The sequence below is a fragment of the Lingula anatina genome, chromosome 1 (assembly GCF_051362555.1).
Source record: "Lingula anatina isolate TDL-2025a chromosome 1, LinAna3.0, whole genome shotgun sequence".
Classification (NCBI taxonomy): Eukaryota; Metazoa; Brachiopoda; class Lingulata; order Lingulida; family Lingulidae; genus Lingula; species Lingula anatina.
Genome location: NC_141767.1, coordinates 69,089,216 through 69,112,229, shown reverse-complemented (window position 1 = coordinate 69,112,229; position 23,014 = coordinate 69,089,216). Strand labels below are relative to the sequence as shown.

The window sequence follows — 23,014 nt, the reverse complement described above, 5'->3', positions numbered from 1 at the left end:
TTGAAAAAAGTGTCACTTTTTATGCGAAAACATACGTCATTGTAAATTCGTCATCATGACAATGACGTCAGACAATAACAAAAACGGACAAGTGCACGGTGTCCGATGTTCACTTGTTTTACAAGGTACTTATTGCGATTTTTAAAAAAAATCTTATTTAATCTAGTGGTTAATGTAAGTTTATAGTTTTTATATATTAAAGATAATTCTGGGTGAAGAAAGGTCCCCAAAATTGTAGTTTAAACTTGGGAAGGGTGGAAAAACCCCGGCGACCTGCAGATAAGATATCGTTAAGGAGTTTTAACCTCTTGATGTAATCTAATCATTTCTCAGCACACAATATATAAATGTGTCTTTAAACTAAACTCTAGACCCTTTTCAAGCTTTAGGTATGTTTAGTTACACTAATTATAGAAAATGAGAAGGATATTTGTGGTTCCAAAAACTGAGGCAAGTTTGCACGTGATGTAATGCTCAGTGATTCATTTGTAAATTTTATAATTTTCTTATGTTTTGTTTCTGTTTTTCTTGTCATTCCTTTAGTTATGTGCCCCTTCATTTACTTTGATTACCTGTTTACATTTTAATGTATAAAAAGAAATAAAATTTTGAAGATTAATTTAAAGGTATTACTGATGCTCAGCTGGCTGGACTCTGGTGTCAACAAATATTGTAACATAGTCTAACATTGAAAAATTATTAGTTGGAAGTTTGGAACAATACTTTTCAATTAAAATCCTTATCCAGTATCTATCTAAAAACTAAGTAATGGCACAGAAAAGCACCAAATCACGTTATATGACTTGTATTTCCTACCTCCCAATTTCTTTTCCAGGGTGCTCAGCATAAGGAAAAACCATCTTCTGAAGAAAACCTGTGAGTAGTGGATTTCAACTTTGCAAAATGGAGTCAGACACATTTGAAAGTCTGGATGAATCAGACTGGGTAGCCATCAAAGAAAATCCATTTCCTAAAAAAGAGGCAAAGACAAAGTTGAACTTCCATGTGGCGTGGAATGATGCTTCAGGAAAGCTTGCAGTGACATGCAGATCTCACAGTCGTGTGGTCAGTGACACAGCAACTAATGGGGCCTGGTCTGGACTGTTTTCTTGTACAGAATTGCAAGGTGCCCATGAAGAACTGTCAAGTGTCTATCCCGAGTTGTCCAAATACTTTCCTGAGCTTCCCTACGAACCCAGAGGTCTGTGGGCCTACATCTATCCTCCTGTTGAACTGGAGGAGGCACTTATACAAGACCTGGAAAATTACTTTTCAATGGCAGTTGAAATCTGCCCTGTGGACTTTTTGGTAAACTCCTTGTTTGAAGAACACAGCGTGGAAAAATATTTTGAGAGCATTGGAGACCTCAGGAGACAAAAACTTGAAGAGAAACTAGAAAATGCCAGAGAGGAGCTACAAACTGTTATTGCTAGTAGAAAAGATTCAATAAACTTGCTTGACATGGTACAGGCATACAAATTAGAAGACGAAGCAATGGACAAAGTGTTTGCAGTGTTGGCAAAGCTCTATAATCTGCAACTGCAGCCTTTTTTAGACTTGAGGGAGATGGGCTATTCACATTTAAATGCTGCTAGAATTAAACTGCACAATCCTGATTTAGGAGAGAGAATAAAAGCAGAATGCAGGAAGGTGTTCACAGAATGGCAGGAACAGTATTCTAGTGCCCTGGATAATATTCAAGACCTGTATGAAAAGTACTATAAAACCACTGTCAAGTGTTTTCATGGTAAGCAGAAGTAATAGTTTTGGAGAAGCAATATTTTCTTTTGATAAATAACCAACCTCTCCTCTACATTTTCAAGTTCTACTCTCAAAGATGGTCCAACCTTAAAATATGTCATGTACATACTACCTCTCTGTAAGTAAAGAGAATGGTTGTGTGTACGATTTCATTTCTGAATCAAAGGGATGTTACATATCCTTGGAATATAAACACAGAGCATTATTATAATAATAATAATAATAATAATAATAATAATAATAATAATAATAATAATAATAATAGTAATAATTATAATAATTTATTGAGCATTAAAATGTGTACAGTTACATTATACAATTATACAAGACAGTGGTTAACATTGTCTTTAACAGCTAGTTTGGTCAATTTCAGAGATGCAAGAGAGGATGATAGAAGACCAGAAAAGGTTTGGAAAGTCTGGGTTTGAAGACATGGCATTACCACGATTAAACAGGTTTTTGTTTTTCTTACCTCATTGTTTATGATTGATATGCTGTGTGATTTTATGAGTATTTTATGATTTATTTACTAAGAAATCTATGTTATGTATGTTAAAACTTAGAGATAATTAGGAAATTAGTACTAAAATTTACGTGACACAAAGGTGACAAATGTTAGTCTTGTATTTGTGCAGGATTACTGAAGATCTGGCCCAAGAGGAGCTGCAGTTGCTTAGGATGAAGAAAAAGAGAGTAGAACAAGAAAAGGACAAAGTTAAAGAACAGGCAAGATATGGTGCTGTATGCTTTTAGAGGATACGCATAAGGAAAGTGAAAGTTTTCAAACAGCCACGATTCCTTTAAAAATTTATGTAGAAAGTTAAAGGGATAATAACTCTGCTTATGATATCTATATTTCACAATAAAAACATTGTGAACAACTCATAGAAATATAATATATTCTGTTTTACCACAAAAACGGCAGTTATATCTATTATTCTGATATCTGAGCTTGTCTTTAGATCATGTGACCTCCATTGATGGCTATACTCGGTTATAATCTCTTGAGAGGTTTTAACAAAAAACCAAACTTTTAAGAAAAAAAAACTAGGGACTAACTTTGAATGTAAAAATGATTCATTAACCATTGGTAAGTAAGAAAAAATTGTTGTTTACTTCAGGAAAATTCATTTTTTGGCCAAAACGAAGAGTCCTTATCCCTTTAAAATAGAGATAGGCGTACAGCTGCTATGCATGAGGATAATTGTTCATCTTTCAAATTCTTCTGTTATTAGATAGCCAGCTTAGAGGAGGGGCCCACGGCAAAACAAGACATCCAGAGGCTAGAAAGAGAAGCATTTGAATGCCAGAAAAACTTATACAAGGCTGAAATGTCCATTTTGGAGAAGGAAGAAGCACTTTACAGAATAAGAATGGATATGCGTAAAAAAGAACTAACAGGTACTGGTTTTCCAGCATAATTGCCAGAGTAAGTCTTCAGAGCGAAGATGTGCTATCCAGCTACACATGTGTGTTTCAATAGCACCTAACTAAATTGGTGTGAAAGAGTGAAATGTGTGTGTTACTTTTCTAATATATTAAACTTTCTAATATATTAAACATCTTTTGCTAAATTAGAATTGACATTATGGTTCTTTTTTTATTTTTGGTTGGTCTAGATGCTGAGGAAGAGGTGACTTTCTTTGATGCTGTTGAAGACATAGAAGAGATCAGTTCAGATGAAGAAGTGGAACCAAAAAGAAATGAAGACCCACATCTGGCGAGTTTGAGAGAAAAACTGAGCCATATTTTCAAAAAGAGAGCTCAAATTAGAAACAAATTGGTAAGTAATATTCTTATTCTTGTCCTTCAGTATCATGGATTTTTAGTTACATTGTACATAAAAATTATCAAGTAGTTCAAAAATTGCAATTGAAATAATTGCACATTTTGCTACATTTTCTTTTAGAAAAGTATGGACAGGACGAGAGTTAACAAGGAACAGAAAAAAATAGCTGCTGATGCAAAATTCAAGCAGCATCATGCAGTGCAAATGGTAAGTAATATTAATATATTTTCTATTTGAATTATTATTATTATATTTGAGTAATATGCTGCATATTTATTATTGAAATATTAATGCATTAAAATTCTTATTATTGGTTTAAAACAAGCAGTGTCACATTGATAGTTCTCAAACTACATAGCATTCAGTAATTATATGACCTGTATTTATCTAACCATAGATAATATATTACTTGTGTACATATATTTTATATATATATATTTGAAATAAATCTTAGAAAAGAGATCAGAAAAAAGAGGAAGAAGAAAAGAAGCAACAATTTATTGACGAAGAGAGGAAAAAGGCAATCCAAAGACTTAAAAGTTACAAGATGGTAAAGAAAAGCTTTTGTAGTTGTGTGCATTTGCTTTCAAATTTCATCATTATAAGATAAAATAAACCTTTTAAATTATCATGAATGCAAAAGAAAACGGGAACATTATCTTTCGAAAGCATCACTGGAATCTAGGTAATTATAGTAAGTGTCAAACATTTCAGTATAAATTATTTTACTCTATAATTAGTAGTTAATTTCATTCCATGTAAGTGTGTTTTACTCTATTTTAGAAGTACCCGACACCTGACACAATCAAGCCCCCAAGGTACCAGCCTCCAACAAGGAGAAAAGGTTCACAGTCATCAAATGTAGAAGCCACTCCTCCCAGGTCTAGAAGCAGCAGTCAGAAAACAGGGAAAAGACCTGTGGCACATGCAGGAAAAGAGTCACAAAAGAAAGAAAGGATACCAGCAAGAGTCAGTCCACAATTGAAAACTAGTTCAGTTCAGGAGAATTCTCCTTCTCTTACTTCACCTGTTCCTCCTCCTCCACCTCCTCCCCCGCCTATGGCACCTCCTCCTCCACCACCACCACCACCACCCTCAGCCCCACCACCACCACCACCCCCAGGTCAGCCTTCTGCCCCTGGGCCATCTCCCTCTACTGCCAAACCCTCTCCCTCAGACCTCTTGGCTGAGTTAGCCAATGTGACACTCAAGTCAGCTGAAAAGAACACGTCCCCCAGCACAGGTGGAGAACACAGAATTGACGAGCAGATCATCTCGTCGCAGCTAAAAAGACTCAAGAAGGCTGCAGACCGTCCCATTGCCAAACCAGGTTTGTAAACAGTAGAAAAACTTTGTAATTAGACAGTGCAATATTGACATTAGAAACAAATGATATAAAGAAGAGGTAAAAATTTTTTTTTTTAATTTACAAGCATGACTTACCCCAATTTTGAGAAAATTGGATTTTTTCCACGTTTTTTCTTCTTGTTATCAAAGCCAGACAAAACATATGTTCAAAAAACAAAAAGAATTATCATTAATTTCATTTCTGTATTATTAACAGAATTGCTGCTCATTAACAAACAGATACCATCAGATTAAGTATAGTCTTTGAAAAAAAAATTCTTTGCAATTCTAGCGTCACACTCCACTACCCCCCATGATGAATTGATGAATCTGATAAAGGTAGGAGTCAAGCTAAGACATACAAAAAAAGACAAAGCAGAGGAGCCAGAAAAGATACAGTCGCCAAGTGACTCTCACGTGGATTTGTTGGCTAGCGCATTAAAGACAATTGAACACTTCAGCTCACCTTCATCAGATGAAGATGATGATGGTTCTGATGTGGGGAGTTTCCAAGACTCTGACTAATTATTAAGATGTATTGCTGTTGAAATAATTGAAATATCATCTAAAATTATAGGGGCTCTTCAGAATAGGTGATTAATTAGTCCGAGGGTCAGGTACAGACGACCCACTTCAATACTTCCCAGTGTTTATTAGCGGATTAGACAGAGAGCTTTGAAGTGGGTTGCCATATTTGACCTTTGGACTAGTTAGTCCACTATTCTGAATGGGGCCATATTTATACATTAAATTTTTAAGGTAACCAACCCCTTTTATATTTAAGAATTTGAGATGTTGCCATTTTTGTGCTCATGCACCAGGTTGTTTTCTTTGCTGACCTTTTAAAAAATGTTTTTGAGGATTGCAGGTACACAAATTCATGACACAGTGAGATAGGTTTGTCATTCCTTAGTGTGAAGAGGAATTTTTGGAGCTCCTATTGATGTGATTAAGATCCCCTGAGAAAGGACTGGGCTGGTAAATCATGCCTTAACATGTCCAGTCTTTTTGAGAAGCAAATTACTTTTAAGAAGCAATACATTTTTGTTAATTGCGTATGTGCTAAGCAAATAATAACAGATTCTTGTGTCAAGACTATTTCTTACCAGTGAAATATATTTAGGTGCTCATGTTAGATTTGATCATACTTGTGAGTGATACAGAGTGAGCAGTATAATACACCTATTTAAAATTTAATAAATTTATTTAAATTGTACATACGATTTCGGATACATGGTATGGAATTGATATTATGCCTTTTAACTTCAAACTTTATCATAAATGCGTTTGTTCATTACAAAATTGTGGTGTACAAAACAATGCAATAATAATGTTAACTTTCATTTGTTGGTCCCATTGAGGTTTGGGTTTTATTCCTCTTCTAATCTTTCCTTAGCATCTAGCAATAGTGCCTGCTATGCAGCCATACTTTTATATCTAAACCATTGTTATAACTAACAGAATCTGGCTGTAGCATAAGAAATGGAACACAATGAAGTTAGGTGCACCAGTCACATACAGTTTATTCAGATATCAACTAGGAGGGATGAAATTTGATTTTTTTTTTTCATCCCAATTTCGCACTTTAGCATCTCGTTTCAGTCCATTCCTGGGCACAGTGGAATAAACAGGAGCTGGAGGACCTCATCTTCTATCACATCGTCATACCAGTACCCCGCTGCAAAAAAAAAAAAAAAAAAATACAACATAAAGTGAGACTCCAAATAATGCCACCAACACAATATTTCTAGTAGTAAAAATGCATATGACTAACAAAGTACTACTTTTAAAAAAACTACTACTAAATTTAATACTTCATGTAGCAGAAACAAAAGTGGATGCCTACTATATAATGGGTAGAAGCATGAGTGGATGCCACTTTTAACATGCTGAAGATTATTGTATTTGACTTCTATATGACTTACAAGGCTCATTAACATTTATTCACAAGTGATTTGCATGAATGTAAGACACACCATGTCAGGATCTTATGTTGCCAACCAGGAAGAGAATCTAATTTTGAAACCTTTCACGTCTCTTTTACAACAGTCATGTTATTTCATCTCCATTTCTTGGTCTGGAAACTGCTGAAAATAAAAATTTGTTTAAACATAAAACTTAAATAAATAACTAGAGGATCAGAGAGGCGATACCGCCTCCAAATATTGTACCACCAGCTGGAGCAAACGCATTTGTATAGACCCCCACATACACAAAATAAGGGACACAGCCACCAGTTTTGTGCTTGACAAGCTGTAAAAATGCAATCAACAAGAATTTTTTAACTATTGCAAAAAATATATATGGTACAATCAAATTTAAGTTCTTCGTAAGGTAGGTCAAGGGTCAATTTCAAGGTCACAGTAAATTGCCAGTATATGACTTCCTATTCAAGTTCAAGAGTAACTATGGACCTATCTCTGTCAAGTTTGAAGTTAAAAGAGAAAGAAATTAGCAGAGTTCAGTTCATGATAAAAAGTAGGTCAAAGGTCAATTTCAAGGTCACATTTAGATTGCCAGTATATGACTTTCTATTCAAGTTCAATAGTAACTATGGACCTATCTCTGCCAGTTTTGGAGATAAAAGGGAAGCAAAATTTGCAAACTTCAGTTTATGGTGAAAAGTAGGACAAAGGTCAATTTTAATGTCACATTTATAATGCCAGTATATGACTTCCTATTCAAGTTCAATAGTAACTACGGACCTATCTCAGCCAGTTTTGGAGATAAAAGGGAAGCAAAATTTGCAAAATTCAGTTCATGGTGTAAAGTAGGTCAAAGGTCAATTTTAAGGTCACATTTAGATTGCCAGTATATGACTTCCTTTTCAAGTTCAATAGTAACTATGGACCTATCTCAGCCAGTTTTGGAGATAAAAGGGAAGCAAAATTTGCAAAATTCAGTTCATGGTGTAAAGCAGGTCAAAGGTCAATTTTAAGGTCACATTTAGATTGCCAGTATATGACTTCCTATTCAAGTTCAATAGTAACTACGGACCTATCTCTGCCAGTTTTGGAGATAAAAGGGAAGCAAATTTTGCAAAGTTCAGTTTATGGCGAAAAGTAGGTCAAAGGTCAATTTTAAGGTCACATTTAGATTGCCAGTATATGACTTCCTATTCAAGTTCAATAGTAACTACGGACCTATCTCAGCCAGTTTTGGAGATAAAAGGAAAGCAAAATTTGCAAAATTCAGTTCATGGTGAAAAGTAGGTCAAAGGTCAATTTTAATGTCACATATAGAATGCCAGTATATGACTTCCTATTCAAGTTCAATAGTAACTACGGACCTATCTCTGCCAGATTTGGAGATAAAAGGAAAGCAAAATTTGCAAAATTCAGTTCATGGTGTAAAGTAGGTCAAAGGTCAATTTTAAGGTCACATTTAGATTGCCAGTATATGACTTCCTATTCAAGTTCAATAGTAACTATGGACCTATCTCTGCCAGTTTTGGAGATAAAAGGGAAGAAAAATTTGCAAAGTTCAGTTCATGGTGAAAAGTAGGTCAAAGGTCAATTTCAAGGTCATAGTAAGATTGCCAGTATATGACTTCCTATTCAACTTCAATAGTAACTATGGACCTATCTCTGCCAGTTTTTGAGATATAAGGGACTAGATGTTATAATTTTGGAGTCACCATAATGTGGCTTAAATTTCGTACAGAAAAAATTAATTAAAATAAAGAAAATGTCATTTTGGTCAAAATTCTTGAAATAGGAGGTGCTCTGAAGTTTCAGAAGTTCAAATTTGATGAAATAATGTCATTTTTGAACACAAGTTGTCTGCTTTGCCAAGCCTTATATTTTATTTTTCCAGAGTTCAAAATTTATTATCCATTACCGTACTGCACATTTTGCTTTTACCACCAATATGTACTTTTTGATACAGCGTAACTCGAAAACCGTATGGAATACAAAAAAACCGAGACCACCTCCAGTGTTGGGCTTTACATGCTCTACAAAATGCAAAAAAGAATGGGTCTCTAGCATTAACGGTTCCCGAATTAGAGACAGTTTTCAGTTTCGGTATCTTATGGCCGCTACTCCCGTGAAAATGCACCGATTGACCCCAAATTCATGGAGATGAAAGATGACCTGAAGGGTAACACTTCCCAATAATATTATTGGTTAAGTCTGTGTGGTGTCTGAATAACAGGGAAAAAAAAAATTTTTTCGTAAAAAATTTCATTTTTTTGAAAATTTTGGCCCATTTGACCTTGAAGTAGAGGTCAAAGGTCAAATCCAAGGGTATATTTGAAATCTACACATATGACTTTTGGAAAGCCGTCTATAGAAATTTTTCCCATAACTCCTTCCGTAGGGTAGATAATTAGCATTTAATTTTGCCATTTTTAGACAAGGGTGCATTGCAATGAGTGCCACACCCAGACCCCAATACCGACAAAGCCCAAATTTTACGTGGAACGAGTTGAGATTATAGGTGACCTAAATCCATGAGATGGGTACGGGGGCCCTTACCGTCTAGGAGGAGAAGCGGTAACGGTAGCCGTCCGGCGGAGCCGGCGGAACGATCCGGACGGGACCGAAACCATGTGTACCGCCAGCGCTAACGCTGGTGGTACAATTATATTTCATAGCAAAGTTCACCCTTTTAGTTAATATTTGAGCAGAATGATGTGAAGTTTGAGAGATCTGCTAATGTTAAAACTGCCTCATGCAAAGTCCCTACCCAATGTTCATGTTTTACCAAAACTGGATGCCCTGCAATAAACTGAAGTACATAAAGTACAACTTCTAAATGATAAGCAACAGCTACCATGAAGCAACTCGGTTCAGAAACAAGTTCCTACTGCAGTAGAGATGGCTTTTAAGTAGTCTTTTTGCAGGCACCTTGATTGCTCATCTGAAATATTTACAGAATTTTTTTTTTAAACTTACCAATTTCGGCACTGCAGAGTATGTGAATTTTAAACCAATGGTTTATCAGCTGTTATCATCCTTACTTGCTTTCCTGGCAAAATAGAAAACATATTTTCAGCCACTTCAATCTATGCCACGTTCTTGATTATTTGAAGTTTCTTTTTAAAAATACTTTACATCTGATATTAATTAATTTTTTTATAAATTGTACAAGAGGCCAAATACAATCGGACAATATGAAACGTTACGCATCCGGACAAATTCAAGAAACCACAATGAACTGAACTGCAGGAATGGGTTTTTCCATGAAACCTCAAAATCAAAATATTGTAACAGAAATGTCAATAGCCCAAATCTGGATAAACATTGAGAAAAGCTTGCCAACAATATATTTCAGCCTAGCAATATGTGTAAATAAAAAAACCAAACTTGCCATATTTACCCACTTCCTTACCATGAACTGCAACTAGGAGGCGATTTACAACACTTTAACACAGAGACAGATGACCAAGGTAGTGGACATACAAACCAGAGCTGGACATGACCACACTGGACTCTCCATCCACTGACCCTCCTTGAAACTGGACACACTGTTGTCTAATACAGGACAGGAATCTTAAAATATTTAAATCGCCAATGGTAGCATGCACCTCACCACTCAGCATATGCTGATTAATATGGAAGACCTGTATCTATGCCATGAGGAGCCTAAAAGGAATCTGGACCAGCACACAGCAAGACATACAATGTTCTTGAACCAGGTGACAGCTTTCCGATCTACTGATGAAAATCTTTTCATTCAATTAACACTGCTGGGGGCCCCATTTTCAAAGGCACAATTTCTTCCACTCTGTGCTTGCAACATACTCTGATAAAAAGTCACAAAATTAAACAATACACTCAATCAGTCAGATTACAAATTCAGTGATAAAAATAAATTTCCGGGTGATGATAATTCCTGACAACTAGTGTGAAAACTATATACAAATGTTAATAGAGCTTATCCCCAACAATGTTTCAACATAATCATAAAAACTGCTCCATGTGCGCTATGCTACAACCATTGAGCAAATTTCAGCACTTCATGCCATTCACATCTGAAAATTAATAGTACAAGTGAAATTACGAAACTTCCTTAGATTACAAAAACAGTATACCACTCTCTTGTCAAAAAGCAATCCATCTTCTCTGATATATAAAGTAAATTATCAACAGTAAGAACAATCTGGTCTCCTACAAGCACCTACTTTGTTCTTTTAACTGTCAAAATTACAAACATAAGCCTGATAAGAAAATAATCAAAGACAAAGTAATGGGCTTATTCCTTTAGCAAAAAGCAGTTGAGCTGCCATGTATTCACTGAAGTGAGTGTCCATATTAAAATGAAACTTAATTGTTATTTAAACTGTGCTAACAAACAGTAAAAACATTATGAACACTCAGGGTCAAAACAATGCACAAAGATGTAACAGCAAGAAAGCATATTAATTAGGATACAAAATCATTTCAATAGTCAAAGACATCTAAATAATGAAAAAAAAGAACTGTTACACTGAAAATACTGAAAACTATGACAGAGGTACAGGAACTGTCTTTTTTAAAGTGTAGCAAAACACTGGTAATATAGAAAACTATCACAACTTGGAACACTTTGGAACATTTTCATTCACGTATCCTGTTCTGGTTAACTTCAAACACCAAAGAGTTTATAAAGCCTAGAGACTGAAGCTGCAGTCTTCTTTCACCACCCCACTGTGTGAGCAGAGAATTCTCAGCAAAACCAAAGGGTGTCAAATAACATCAAAATAAGTCGACAGACCTTTGGAAATAACCAATGTTGATGCTGTCGACATTTTCTTGCTTGTACAACTGGTCAAGCTTCTTCATTTTGATGATCATTTTATATTGTCCAAGTTAAGATTTCAAGTTAACTCTTCAGTGATAACAACCACTTTTCATGTGGGCATACATTGGTGCAAGTGGGGCAGTAATGAACCTTTTTTAACCCATCCTTGATGACAGACTTGTCAATGCAATGGAAAAAAAAAACAAAACTCCCGTTACCTTCCAAAACATACAAATGACCAAGGTTGCCATTTCATCAAACAACTGTAGTTCTAGCCCCCACTCAAACTGAATGGCGCTAAACATTTCAGGAAGAGAAAAGTCATTATCTTGGATTGGGCTTTAAAAATGAAGCCAATGTAAATTACGCAAAGCTTTGTCAAACACACACAACCCAAAACAAGATGGTGAAAGATCAGAAACATGAAAATGGACTTTGCAAACTGGTCCAATACAAGGCACTACTCACTACAACTGCCAACAACTTGATAAGAACTTATATATAATGTAAAGCTTTATTCTCTATATATGTGACACACATTTCTGTACAACGTAAAATAATTAAAATCACCAGTTTGTGCCAGGAAATTACAGCATCTTGAATACACTATCTAATTCCTCCGATACAGAGGAACCAGCTTCCAAAAGATCTGGTGTATATTTCAAATGTCTGTCCTTTCATAACTTCTAAGTTCAACATGACGACTGGATATTTGACATCTAGACCACTCTAGGTTCTGTCTTTAAAATAAAACCAAATAGTCTCCAAAGATGGCTTCCTCAAAACCACTGGACCAAGAGGGACCTGAACAAAATAAAACTATTCTAACAACAACCAGTGGATCAAGTGAAGTCGGGATCCGACAAAGCAAAGCCAATTATCAGTTCAGTCTCTTTTATATACACTACCATCTTAAACATAGACTTGGACCGAGATTTCACGTCCTTCAACAAGGGCTCCATCCATCAAATCTGGGCAATTATCAAGGAAAACTTCTATCACACTGTTATGTTATTCTTCAATAAAACAAACCCTGTGACGGAACTAAAAGTCTAAATAATAACAGCATCAAATGTGAGAGATCTATGTTTACTGTAAGGATACTGACTGCCCTCGAAGCGTCTGTGGGCGAGTTGAAGCGGACTGTACCCCAGCCCTTGGACTTGCCGTTGTCCATCTTGATCTCTGCAAACTTGACATCACCTATAACACATGAAGAAATAAGTTATCATAATCTATAACATTTTCCACTTTCTAGCTAATTATCATGACACCTTTGTAACGCATGCAATACTGGCTATCAATATGGGACAAAAAAAAAATGAACTGCTTAAATCATAGTTTACTTTTCAAATTTCATTTAAAGGGATAATAACTCTTTGTTTTGGCCAAAAAATGAATTTTCCTGGAGTAAACAATAGTTTTCCCATGCTTACCAATGGTTAATGAATCCATTTTTACATTCAAAGTAAGTCCCTGGTTTTTTTTTTCTAAAAAGTTTGGTTTTTTGTTAAAATCTCTTAAGAGATTATAACAGAGTATAGCCATCAATGGAGGTCACGTGGTCTGAAGACTAGTTCAGATATCAGAATAATAGCTATAACTCCTGTTTTTGTCGTAAAACAGAATATATTATATTTCTATGATTTATTCACAATGTTTTTATTGTGAAATATAGACCCCATATGAAGTTATTATCCCTTTAAATTAATTTACATATATGTTAAACTACCAATACTTACCAACATCTCTGAATCGTTCTTTCAACTGTTGCCAGTCAACGCTAAAAGGCAGCTTATAAAAAAGAAACAAACAAGCAATTAAACCAATCCTTAAGATACATCAACCATTTATAATTTAAACTCATTAAAATTACACTCATTAACTTTGAGAAATTTGTTTGTGCACCAGTAATTACAAATTCAAGATCTGAACTAAAAAGAGATTGGTTAATTAATTTATGTAAGTCAGAATACTCACATTTCTGACAATAACTGAGCATCCTTCCTGTCCAGCTCTCACCCTGCTCCCTCCATCTCCTCTCCCATCTCGATCTCGGCCATAATCCCGGCCTCTGTCGCCTCTTCTGTCCCCACGGTCTCTGTCACGGCTTCGGTCACGCCGCCCACCATCTCTGCTGCCATAACGTCCACTGTCCCCAAGCCCACTGCTGCCCATGTAACTGCCGGATCCACCCATGCCTGACATCACAGAGCCCATGCTGTCTCCTAACCCACTGGACCCACCACCCATTCCAATCATGTCTGACAGACCACCCATGCCACTGCCCATGTTGCCCATTCCACCTATATCACCTCCCATCCCCATGTTGTTCATGTTACCCCCCATCCCACTGCCCATGCCCATGTTGCTCATCCCCATACCCCCCATACCTCCAGACATGCCCATGCCGCTCCCCATGCCACCTCCCATGTTGCCCATGCCTCCTCCTCCTCCCATGTTACTCATACCACCCCCCATTCCTCCCATATTGCCCATCCCAGAGCCCATGCCCATGTTTCCTCCACCCATGTTGCCCATGCCGCCTCCCATGCCCATATTGCCCATGCCACCTGGATCAAAAGAAAGTAATAACAATTATTGTAAATTTTTTTGTGAAACAGCTGTGGAGCTGATATAAATATAAATTTCAAGCTGGGTTCAAGGGGGAAACACAAACAAGGCAGCAAAGCTGTCAAATGTACAGACAAAAAGCAGGAAATAACTATGCATAAAATAGGCTACTGTCAATTCTGATGCAAAAGTACATTATGTTAAACTGCAAATTCAACATCAAATTTTAATTATGCTCAACAGGTAATACCAATGTAAGTAAAACATGTAACAAGCATAAGGCTTCAGGCCCATGGGAGTTCAAGTTCACACTTTGAAAATGTATAACTTAAAGAAAAAGAAGCCAATTAGACTACTTTTCCAACCCAGGCTGCATTTTAGTCCTGTGTTTCTTTTTTTGAACATTTGGCAATCATAAATAACATGGTTTTCCAATAATGGTCATCATGGCAGCAGCACCCATAATTGTTTTCTTCTATTCTGATGCAATATTACATATTGGTTAACAGCATAATGACCGTCAATTTTTAATAATAAAATATACGTATCATGGATTTTCAGAAAATGTGACTAGCATGGGTCTTCAAGCATGTAGAACTTCAAAGTCACACCTTGAAAATGCCAATATGTGAAATATGCTGAAAAGTGAAAAAAAAGCATAACTTCTACAATAATGGCCCGATCATGCTAATTTTCGAACTTGACCTGCGTTTTATTAATATTCATCAGCTCTGTAAATATAAAGCCCAAAAGTAAAACTGCCTTCCACTTATCATGTTTACAATGAAAGTGCAAGGCGCTGGTGACGGCGGTGAAGGTGCTGACGGCGAAGACAGACGCAGGTGATGGCAATATGTACAGACACATTTTTGACACATCTGTACATATTTACTGTACTGTTTGAGAACAGTAAGTGACATGGTTTTTCTTAAATGGTCATCATGGGAGCAGTGCCCAAAGTAGGTTTTTTTCAAATTTTGATGCAATATTACATAATGTTTAACAGCATAATGACCATCAATTTTTAATAATAAAATATTAGTATCATGGATATTCAGAAAATGTGACTAGCAAAGGTCTTCAGGCCCATGGAACTTCAAAGTCACAACTTGAATATGCCAAAATGTAAATAAGACAGCACTGTTCTGAAATGTTTTTTTTTCCCATTTTTAACAATTTTTAACATAAAACAAAATTAACAGTTTACTGCCATTTTTATATGATCAACTAAGAAAATTGATGAGATGGGAAAAATATCAATAAAGCAGTGTTAAATGTCCAATTTCTTCCATTCTGAGATTCTGAACATAGTGAATGATTGAATCTGACAAACTGCAATGATATGAGTTTATTTCCATTTTTGAAACTTCATTACACAATACACGATAACAAGTTTACCATCATTTTTACAAAATCAACTAACAATGTTGTAAAGATGCAGGAAATGTCAAACAAAAACTTTTACGTATCTTATTAGTTTAATAATGAGACTGTTAACATGCCTAAGAATTGAATCTGAGGAAATGTGAAAAATATGCTGAAAAGTGAAAAAACAGCATAACTTCTACAATAATGGCCCGATCATGCTGATTTTCGAACTTGACCTGCGTTTTATGAATATTCACCAGCTCTGTAAATATAATGACAAAAAGTAAAACTGCCCTCCACTTATCGTGTTTACAAGGAAAGTGCACGGCATCGGCATCGGCATCGGCATCGGCATCGCCATCGCCATCGGCATCGGCGACGACAGACGCAGGCGATGGCAATATGTACAGACACATCTGTGTCTGTACATAAAAATTCAGTTTTCAACAGTAAACAAAGAACAAGTAGAACTAAAACTGTCTTAAATTGATCACTTACCCATGTTGCCCATTCCACTTCCCATTCCAGATCCCATTCCTCCCATACCCATGTCTGAAAAAAAGTTTCAAAAATATTTACACCAAATAGTTGTAATCATATGAAAAATTACGAGTTAATTCTGCATTGCTCAATCACACAAAAGCTGCAGTTCGAGGCCTATTCTCCACATCAGTGTAGAAAAATTGAACTAAAAGCAAAAAGAAAATTGGGAGACAAGAAAAGTTTAAAACAAAAGCTCAGAAAGGTCTGATGGGACACACGCTAAGGACATAATCACTTTGTTTTGATTTCACTAGAAATAACTGGCCAAGAAAATTAAAAAGAAAAAAAAAACATATCAAAACTCTTAAAATAAAATATAGTAAAATATAATAATTGAGATAATCTTTACTTACTTCCCATCTGTCCCCCTTGTCCATGTATTGGAGCTCCTCCCATGCCTAGACCCATACCAATGCCCTTCAAACCACCTGGTAAAACAAAATACTTCTCTTACTGACATACCTCAAGACATAACAAGACTGGAAAGTATCATTATTTCTGTCCAATCCTTAATTTTTACTAAATTGTGAATCAACAGTCCTCTATCTTCTTAAGTAGTACAGTGCTAACAGCAAACAATCTCTTATAAAAGTAACCTGGTATATAGGGGCATCCTGAGCATCCAGGTACACTTACTTGGCAGCCTTGGCTGTTGTGGAGGAATGGAATCATTCAATTTATCCATTCTAACTGTCATAGCTCGGTCATAAAGAGTTTGACCATTAAACATAGCTAAGTGAAAGTTAAGGAATCACAACATTGGCTTACATGAAAAGTCAAAAATTTTTGGGAATAAAAAACTCACTAAGTAGCAAAATGTAAGTGATGTGAATGTAGGATTATTCCAGATCATCAATTTAAATTAATATGGAGTTATCATTAAATCTCATGCTGGAGTTTGACTTCAGTGACAGCTCATCAGAAGATGGCTTCCTGATAAGGCTGAGGCATTATTACTTCCATTTCAAATGTGAACTGTAATTCTATCAAAATTAAGAACAGCCCTCTTCCACATTGTTGCAATGTAAATAACTTATTTTTTCATAGTCTACATTGAAAAGGATACAAATAGCCTGCACTGCTTCAAAAGGTAGTTCAAACTGCACTGTTCCCATGCCGCGGCTTTTCCCGTCCTTATCCTCCTTGATCTCTGCCCTGACCACATTGCCAGCCATCTGAAATATCTCTTTTAGTTTCTTCCATGTCACCCTGAAGTCAAGCTACAAAACAAAAATTTTTATTTTATTATTATTTCAACAAATTTCCATGTAAATTGTATTCTTTTTTTAGTAGTTTTTCATTATAGTATTAAGACTTTTCCTGATTGCACACTCAAATGTAATTAATCTTTTTCCTATAATTAACAAACTGATACAAAAGTTGACATATTATTCCAACAGTTTTACATGTGATTCAACAAATTTTCATTATCACATCACTATTTTTAATGAATACTTTTGCACCCAATGTAAAAGAATTTTACAACTTTTTAAAAATAAAAACATACAGATACAATCTGCTTGACTCTATTTTCACATACTTACATTGGCAACAAATACTGAGTTGGTAACAGGACCTTCGATCCCAAGGGACTGCAACAACTGGGGGTTAACAGCATTTCCCGCTCCCATCATGTCTCCTCCCATACCCCCACCCATTCCCATTCCTCCTCCCAGTATTCCTCCTCCTCCTCCTCCTCCCATTCCTCCACCGCCCATGTTCCCAACTCCCATCTGAGAGGGCATGTAGCGACGGATGTCTTTCTCAGTAAGCTAAAACAACATCATTTTTCAATTTAAGACAGAAAATAACATCATCCAAATTACAAGAACTGGCTTATTGATAAAAATTACAGTACATATCTTTTGCACCTAGAAATAATACTGAACAAACAAAAAAGTCCTTGTAACACTCCATATATTGCCTGATTAAATTGTCTTTATCTGTTAACTTTTTGTGTAAGTGAGAAGTTACTGACCTCTCGGACAATGATTTTCCTCCCACTAACAACATGCTTGTTCAATACCTCAATAGCTTTCGTGGCCATGTCATAGTCACGCATATCTGCCAGCCTAACATAATGGTTAAAATTATCTAAAATAAATAATCTATGAAATTTAATTATTCAAAAGTTAAAAATTGATGATTTATGTACACAATAATTTGTACACATGAAATTGTAAAAAAAGTTTAAGATTACAATGGTGAAAATGACAGGAGTATTACTTACCCAGCTCCCTTGGACTTCCCATTTTCATCTGAGAAAATCTCTACTCTTTTCACAGCACTATCTCCCACTACAAATTTTCAAAAAAAAAAAAATAATAATAATAATAAAAATGAAAGAAAAAAATTAATCTGATGTGCACTTCTTGACATATGCATTAGTTAAGTGATTGACTTAAATAATAGCATAATTTTAATGAAAATCAGATATCTAAGACTTTTCACAGTAACTCAAACCTATAGATCTTCAGAAATAAATTGCTTTTGTGGAATAGTTGCTTGTGCTGAATTTTTGAGCAACAAAGACAGAACTTACACTTCTCCCGAATAAGATCTTTCAACTTCTGCCAAGTCAGTTCAAATGGAATGTTTGTGATAAGAACTCTCTTGTCTTCCTTTCCACCTGCACCAGCTCTACTCCTTCGCCGCGACTTTGGCTCACGTGTACCTGAGCTTGATCTTTCTCTTTTCTTATCACGGTCTACAGGAGATCTTGATCTGTAATTTAAGCAATTTAAATAGTATCTTAAGGAATAAGCTCATATGACCAGCCTTAATCACTGAAGGAATTCAGTTTATTCTTATGCTTACTAGAGAGTATAGTCGAAGGCTGGTTCACGATGAAAGTATCATACTAGGCACGCTCGGCTGTCACCTTGATTGGATAGTAAACGATTGTCGTAAAATCGCTAAATGATATTAAAACCGGGTGCATAAACTTGAAAACCACCTACAACAACCTTGGACTGCCACATTAATCCAATACAATGCAAACATAAACTATAACAAGTGGTTAAAGCCTTTAAACCGAATGTCGTAAAGTCCCCATATACCTCCATAGAGACAATAAAATAGAATAAGCTTCTGAAACAAGAAAAATCCAGTTCCAACATAATAATCGAAATAAAATACTGCCGGGCATCGGAGCGGCCTAAAACTTGGCACGCTTACCGCTAATACTGCAGGCTACATCATCCCGTCGCTCGTTTGTAAATTCCGTGCGTGGCATACGCACAATCAAACCGTAAAAAAAAAATTCTCGGGGTGTCGTTGGCCAGGTCCACTCAACAATCCAATTCAGGAAATGACGTAACCGCAGAGGTCGCATTGTCCAATGGCATGGCTTCTTTTTCGTAATGGTAGGTTAGAGTGGACCTGGCCAACGACACCCCGAGAATTTGTTTTTTACGGTTTGATTGTGCGTATGCCATGCACGGAATTTACAAACGAGCGACGGGATGATGTAGCCTGCAGTATTAGCGGTAAGCGTGCCAAGTTTTAGGCCGCTCCGATGCCCGGCAGTATTTTATTTCGATTATTATGTTGGAACTGGATTTTTCTTGTTTCAGAAGCTTATTCTATTTTATTGTCTCTATGGAGGTATATGGGGACTTTACGACATTCGGTTTAAAGGCTTTAACCACTTGTTATAGTTTATGTTTGCATTGTATTGGATTAATGTGGCAGTCCAAGGTTGTTGTAGGTGGTTTTCAAGTTTATGCACCCGGTTTTAATATCATTTAGCGATTTTACGACAATCGTTTACTATCCAATCAAGGTGACAGCCGAGCGTGATACTAGGTAGTTCAAACTCCACTGGGACTTGTGCTGAATGCAATCAGATTAGCAGCTCCCACTTGTTTCCAACATACTCCTACAATCATCAGCTTTACTGTATTCTACTTGATGCCAGAAGAAGGAACAAGAATTTCTTTTCACACAATTTCCAAATGGGAAACCCAATAGAAAGTTTTTTTTTAATATTTGAGGTGAAATCTTGGCCTCAACTTTTTCACAAAATTTTTAATCTTTGACCAGCTTAAGTTTACTTTTATATATACACATAGTGGTCCAGTAAATGGAATAACCACAGTTAACATTTATATAGTGGTCCACTAAATCAAATGATAACAGTAGTTTCGATATCAGTTTTTTGTGTCAACGCCTTCTGTGTAACTACACAAAGCAAAAATCGAAAATAGTCATAAAAGTAGTTATTTCGAGCAAATGAAACTACTTAAATCAGTTCAGACACCAACCAAAGTTCACCTGCACTTAAAAGAGAAACAAGACTTTCCCCTCACACGATTTCAGAATGGGAAACCCTAACAGAATGAAACAAAAGATCAACACTAAATGTCGACCGGCCCCACGTGGTTTTTCAAAAATCCAGTTGCTTTTTATTGTTATCAAGTCAGCTTTAACTGCCTTAAATATAACTACAGCAGGTGTATTACCTTTTCCTTTCTTTGGGTTGGTCTCCATTTTGACTGGGTTGTTCATCTTGTGACTCTTGGGTTGTATTTAAATCCAAACTTGTATCGTCCGTGCCAGACAGATCCGCCATTTTGATCAACACTGTGTCCCACCTTTAGATGGCGCTTCACCCAAGATAAGCTGCCACTTATCCCAATGTAACAATAAACGTTAGTGTCACACATTATACATTGCAATGTACAAGGTCATAAAGTGTATGTATCAGTACACGAATGAATTGAACAGACTAGAAATAAATCGTTATCTTAGCTGATCTAAATTGCATTTCAGTTCTATCTGACGGTAAGGGAGGCTTTTAACGTCAGAGGGCACTACCTGTTTAAAACTGCCTAGATTTTCTTGGTCTACATATCCTGCAAAGCTATCATTTTTCCCAATCCAGGCTTTTAAAACGAAAAAATAACTCGAAATAACCCGACGACTATATTTCCTATTTAAATAGTCAGAAAATAGAAACGAATGGCATAAAACACTGAATCAAAGACGTGTATGAGGAAAATACGATTTAAAGCGGGGAAACAGAATAAGATAATTTTTTAACGAAATTGGGATGTAGCCCACTGCTCAACTGGTACATCTCTTAAATGAATAGTGTCATCTCAACATTTTTTTTCCTTTTCCTCTTCTAGGATTTTCGTCCCGTTTTAAAAAAATCTTTTCCAGTAGGCCCTACCAAGGATAACATTCATAGCCTTCCAACGACATTTTAAACGTTCGTGCGCTATCTTGAATTTTACTTTTTTTTCTTTACCATTGTCAACTAACGCACTTAACATACTTCAATGGTATACTTGCATCATTTACAGCTCAATCAATCACAAAGCTGGCTTAGGCTTGACACAAAAGAAAGAACTCCATTTACCCGGGGGACCGTCTGTTGGATACTGCTATGGAAAAGTAAATAAATCATGTAACAAATTTCTGGCGTCTTGGACCATTTTGAAGTTTTCCATCGATCATCTTTCTATCAAGTTCCAAAACCGTTGCTCTTTAGTTCAACGGTAGTAAGATCCCTCTTGGCTTACCTGTATTCCTTGCATTTTCAGTTAGAGGAAAATGTTAAATTTGAGCATGTGTAGCAAGTCATTTTTATAAAGATGTAACATGTATTTGCGTCATGAGTCGACCTGTGAATAAAATGATGACAATAAAACCCCATTTTGTGTGGAAAAAACCAGGGTAAATCACTCTTATCTATCGTGAAAGAACTATACTTGAATATAATATCTGTTTATGCACTTTTGAGGACAAAATAAAAATAAAAATGAATGAGAAAGAAGAAAAGATTTAGGTTTAAAGACATACGTGTTTTCATAATTTGCGTAATTTATAGCAATTGTATTTCTAAAAACGCATTTAAAAGATTATATAATGCAATGGGTAAGTTGTGAAAAATGATCGAAAATCGAGACTATTTTTATTATGATTACTACTATTATTATTATGGTGTACAGGTGATCTAGACATTAAGCGACACTGTGTCATGAATGAATGAATGAACAGGGTGAAGTGGGCATTGGCAAGGAAAAAAGAACAAAAGCGCGATGAAAACCTTTTGTTGCACCTATTATTTCCCCCGTATATCTAAAATGGAATGGTTGTTGATAGCCGACCATAAGTCGACAAATCGTTCATAGGGAATTTAAAGTGAAATCCTAATGAAAAAATATTAAGGTTAGTAAACTGATTGTCACCGGCCCGAAACATGGTATAAAATACATTAAAGAAACAACCCCCCTGGAACATATCGATAATGCACGAGAAAATCACTCTCAGAATTTCTGCGACTACACAAACGCCTCTTTGCCTCAGATCTAGCATCAATTTTTTTGCATCGAAAAACGATACCCCTCACTTAATGAAGTCAGTTACAGTGGGAGGAAAAACGATTTACATTTGTAAACGAAAATGGAGCCGAAATGCAAAAATTCACTCCGATGGGACTGGGATCACTAGAAGCCTCCAAAATAAGGGCCAATATGATTTCTCTTATTTCAGTGTGATTGCATTATATATCATTTCTATTGGATTGCCCTTTTTTGCAGACAATAATTGTTCACTGAACATTTTATCAACAGGCCTCGTTAAAATATGCCCGAACAGTAAGTCTGATGAACGGACTGCTTTATCAGCAACACATATCTTGGTCGAAAGATAATGGGTCCTAAGAATTATAATGTTTGATGTGAATTGATATAAATGAAATTTAGATGAAAACTAGGTTATAAATCTTATGTATTGGTTGCTCAGTATGTCTCAATGACAAAAAAATGAATAAATAAATAAAAGCCGACGGAAAGAGACGCTGGAAAGAGCAAATAGAACAGATATACAGTCCGATTTATTATGACTTATGATATCGGTCCCTGTAGATGCATATACAAGATTCAACCATGGCGTAAT

At 35.9% G+C, this 23,014-nt stretch overlaps 2 protein-coding genes across 4 annotated transcripts; one reads left to right on the top strand and one right to left on the bottom strand.

Moving 5' to 3' along the window:
- The first annotated feature begins 48 nt into the window (after window positions 1-48).
- LOC106166434 (junction-mediating and -regulatory protein-like) lies at window positions 49-6,240 on the top strand. The gene is made up of 10 exons (XM_013544993.2): window positions 49-125; window positions 836-1,747; window positions 2,135-2,216; window positions 2,397-2,487; window positions 2,997-3,162; window positions 3,381-3,544; window positions 3,671-3,757; window positions 4,005-4,100; window positions 4,334-4,880; window positions 5,190-6,240. Exons 2-10 carry the CDS (start codon window positions 904-906, stop codon window positions 5,420-5,422), a joined length of 2,310 nt encoding a protein of 769 aa, XP_013400447.2. The 5' UTR covers window positions 49-125; window positions 836-903; the 3' UTR covers window positions 5,423-6,240.
- Window positions 6,241-6,402: 162 nt separating this feature from the next.
- On the bottom strand, window positions 6,403-20,745 carry LOC106161252 (myelin expression factor 2-like). Of its 3 annotated transcripts, none has more exons than XR_001238799.2 (16): window positions 20,572-20,745; window positions 18,651-18,832; window positions 18,339-18,405; window positions 18,087-18,180; window positions 17,653-17,880; window positions 17,175-17,328; window positions 16,745-16,840; window positions 16,462-16,536; window positions 16,064-16,117; window positions 13,604-14,196; window positions 13,366-13,417; window positions 12,728-12,826; window positions 12,532-12,594; window positions 9,796-9,868; window positions 6,874-6,984; window positions 6,403-6,575 (listed from the first exon to the last, which is right to left on the bottom strand). XR_001238799.2 is itself a non-coding variant. In XM_013538156.2 (13 exons), the coding sequence occupies exons 1-13, from the start codon at window positions 20,679-20,681 to the stop codon at window positions 12,536-12,538; spliced, it is 1,863 nt and encodes a 620-aa protein (XP_013393610.1). In that variant the 5' UTR covers window positions 20,682-20,745; the 3' UTR covers window positions 12,112-12,535. The 3 variants fall into 3 exon arrangements, 1 of the variants encoding a protein (XP_013393610.1); XR_001238801.2 differs by having other exon boundaries at window positions 6,874-6,981; XM_013538156.2 differs by lacking the exons at window positions 6,403-6,575; window positions 6,874-6,984; window positions 9,796-9,868 and having other exon boundaries at window positions 12,112-12,594.
- Between the last annotated feature and the right edge of the window lie 2,269 nt (window positions 20,746-23,014).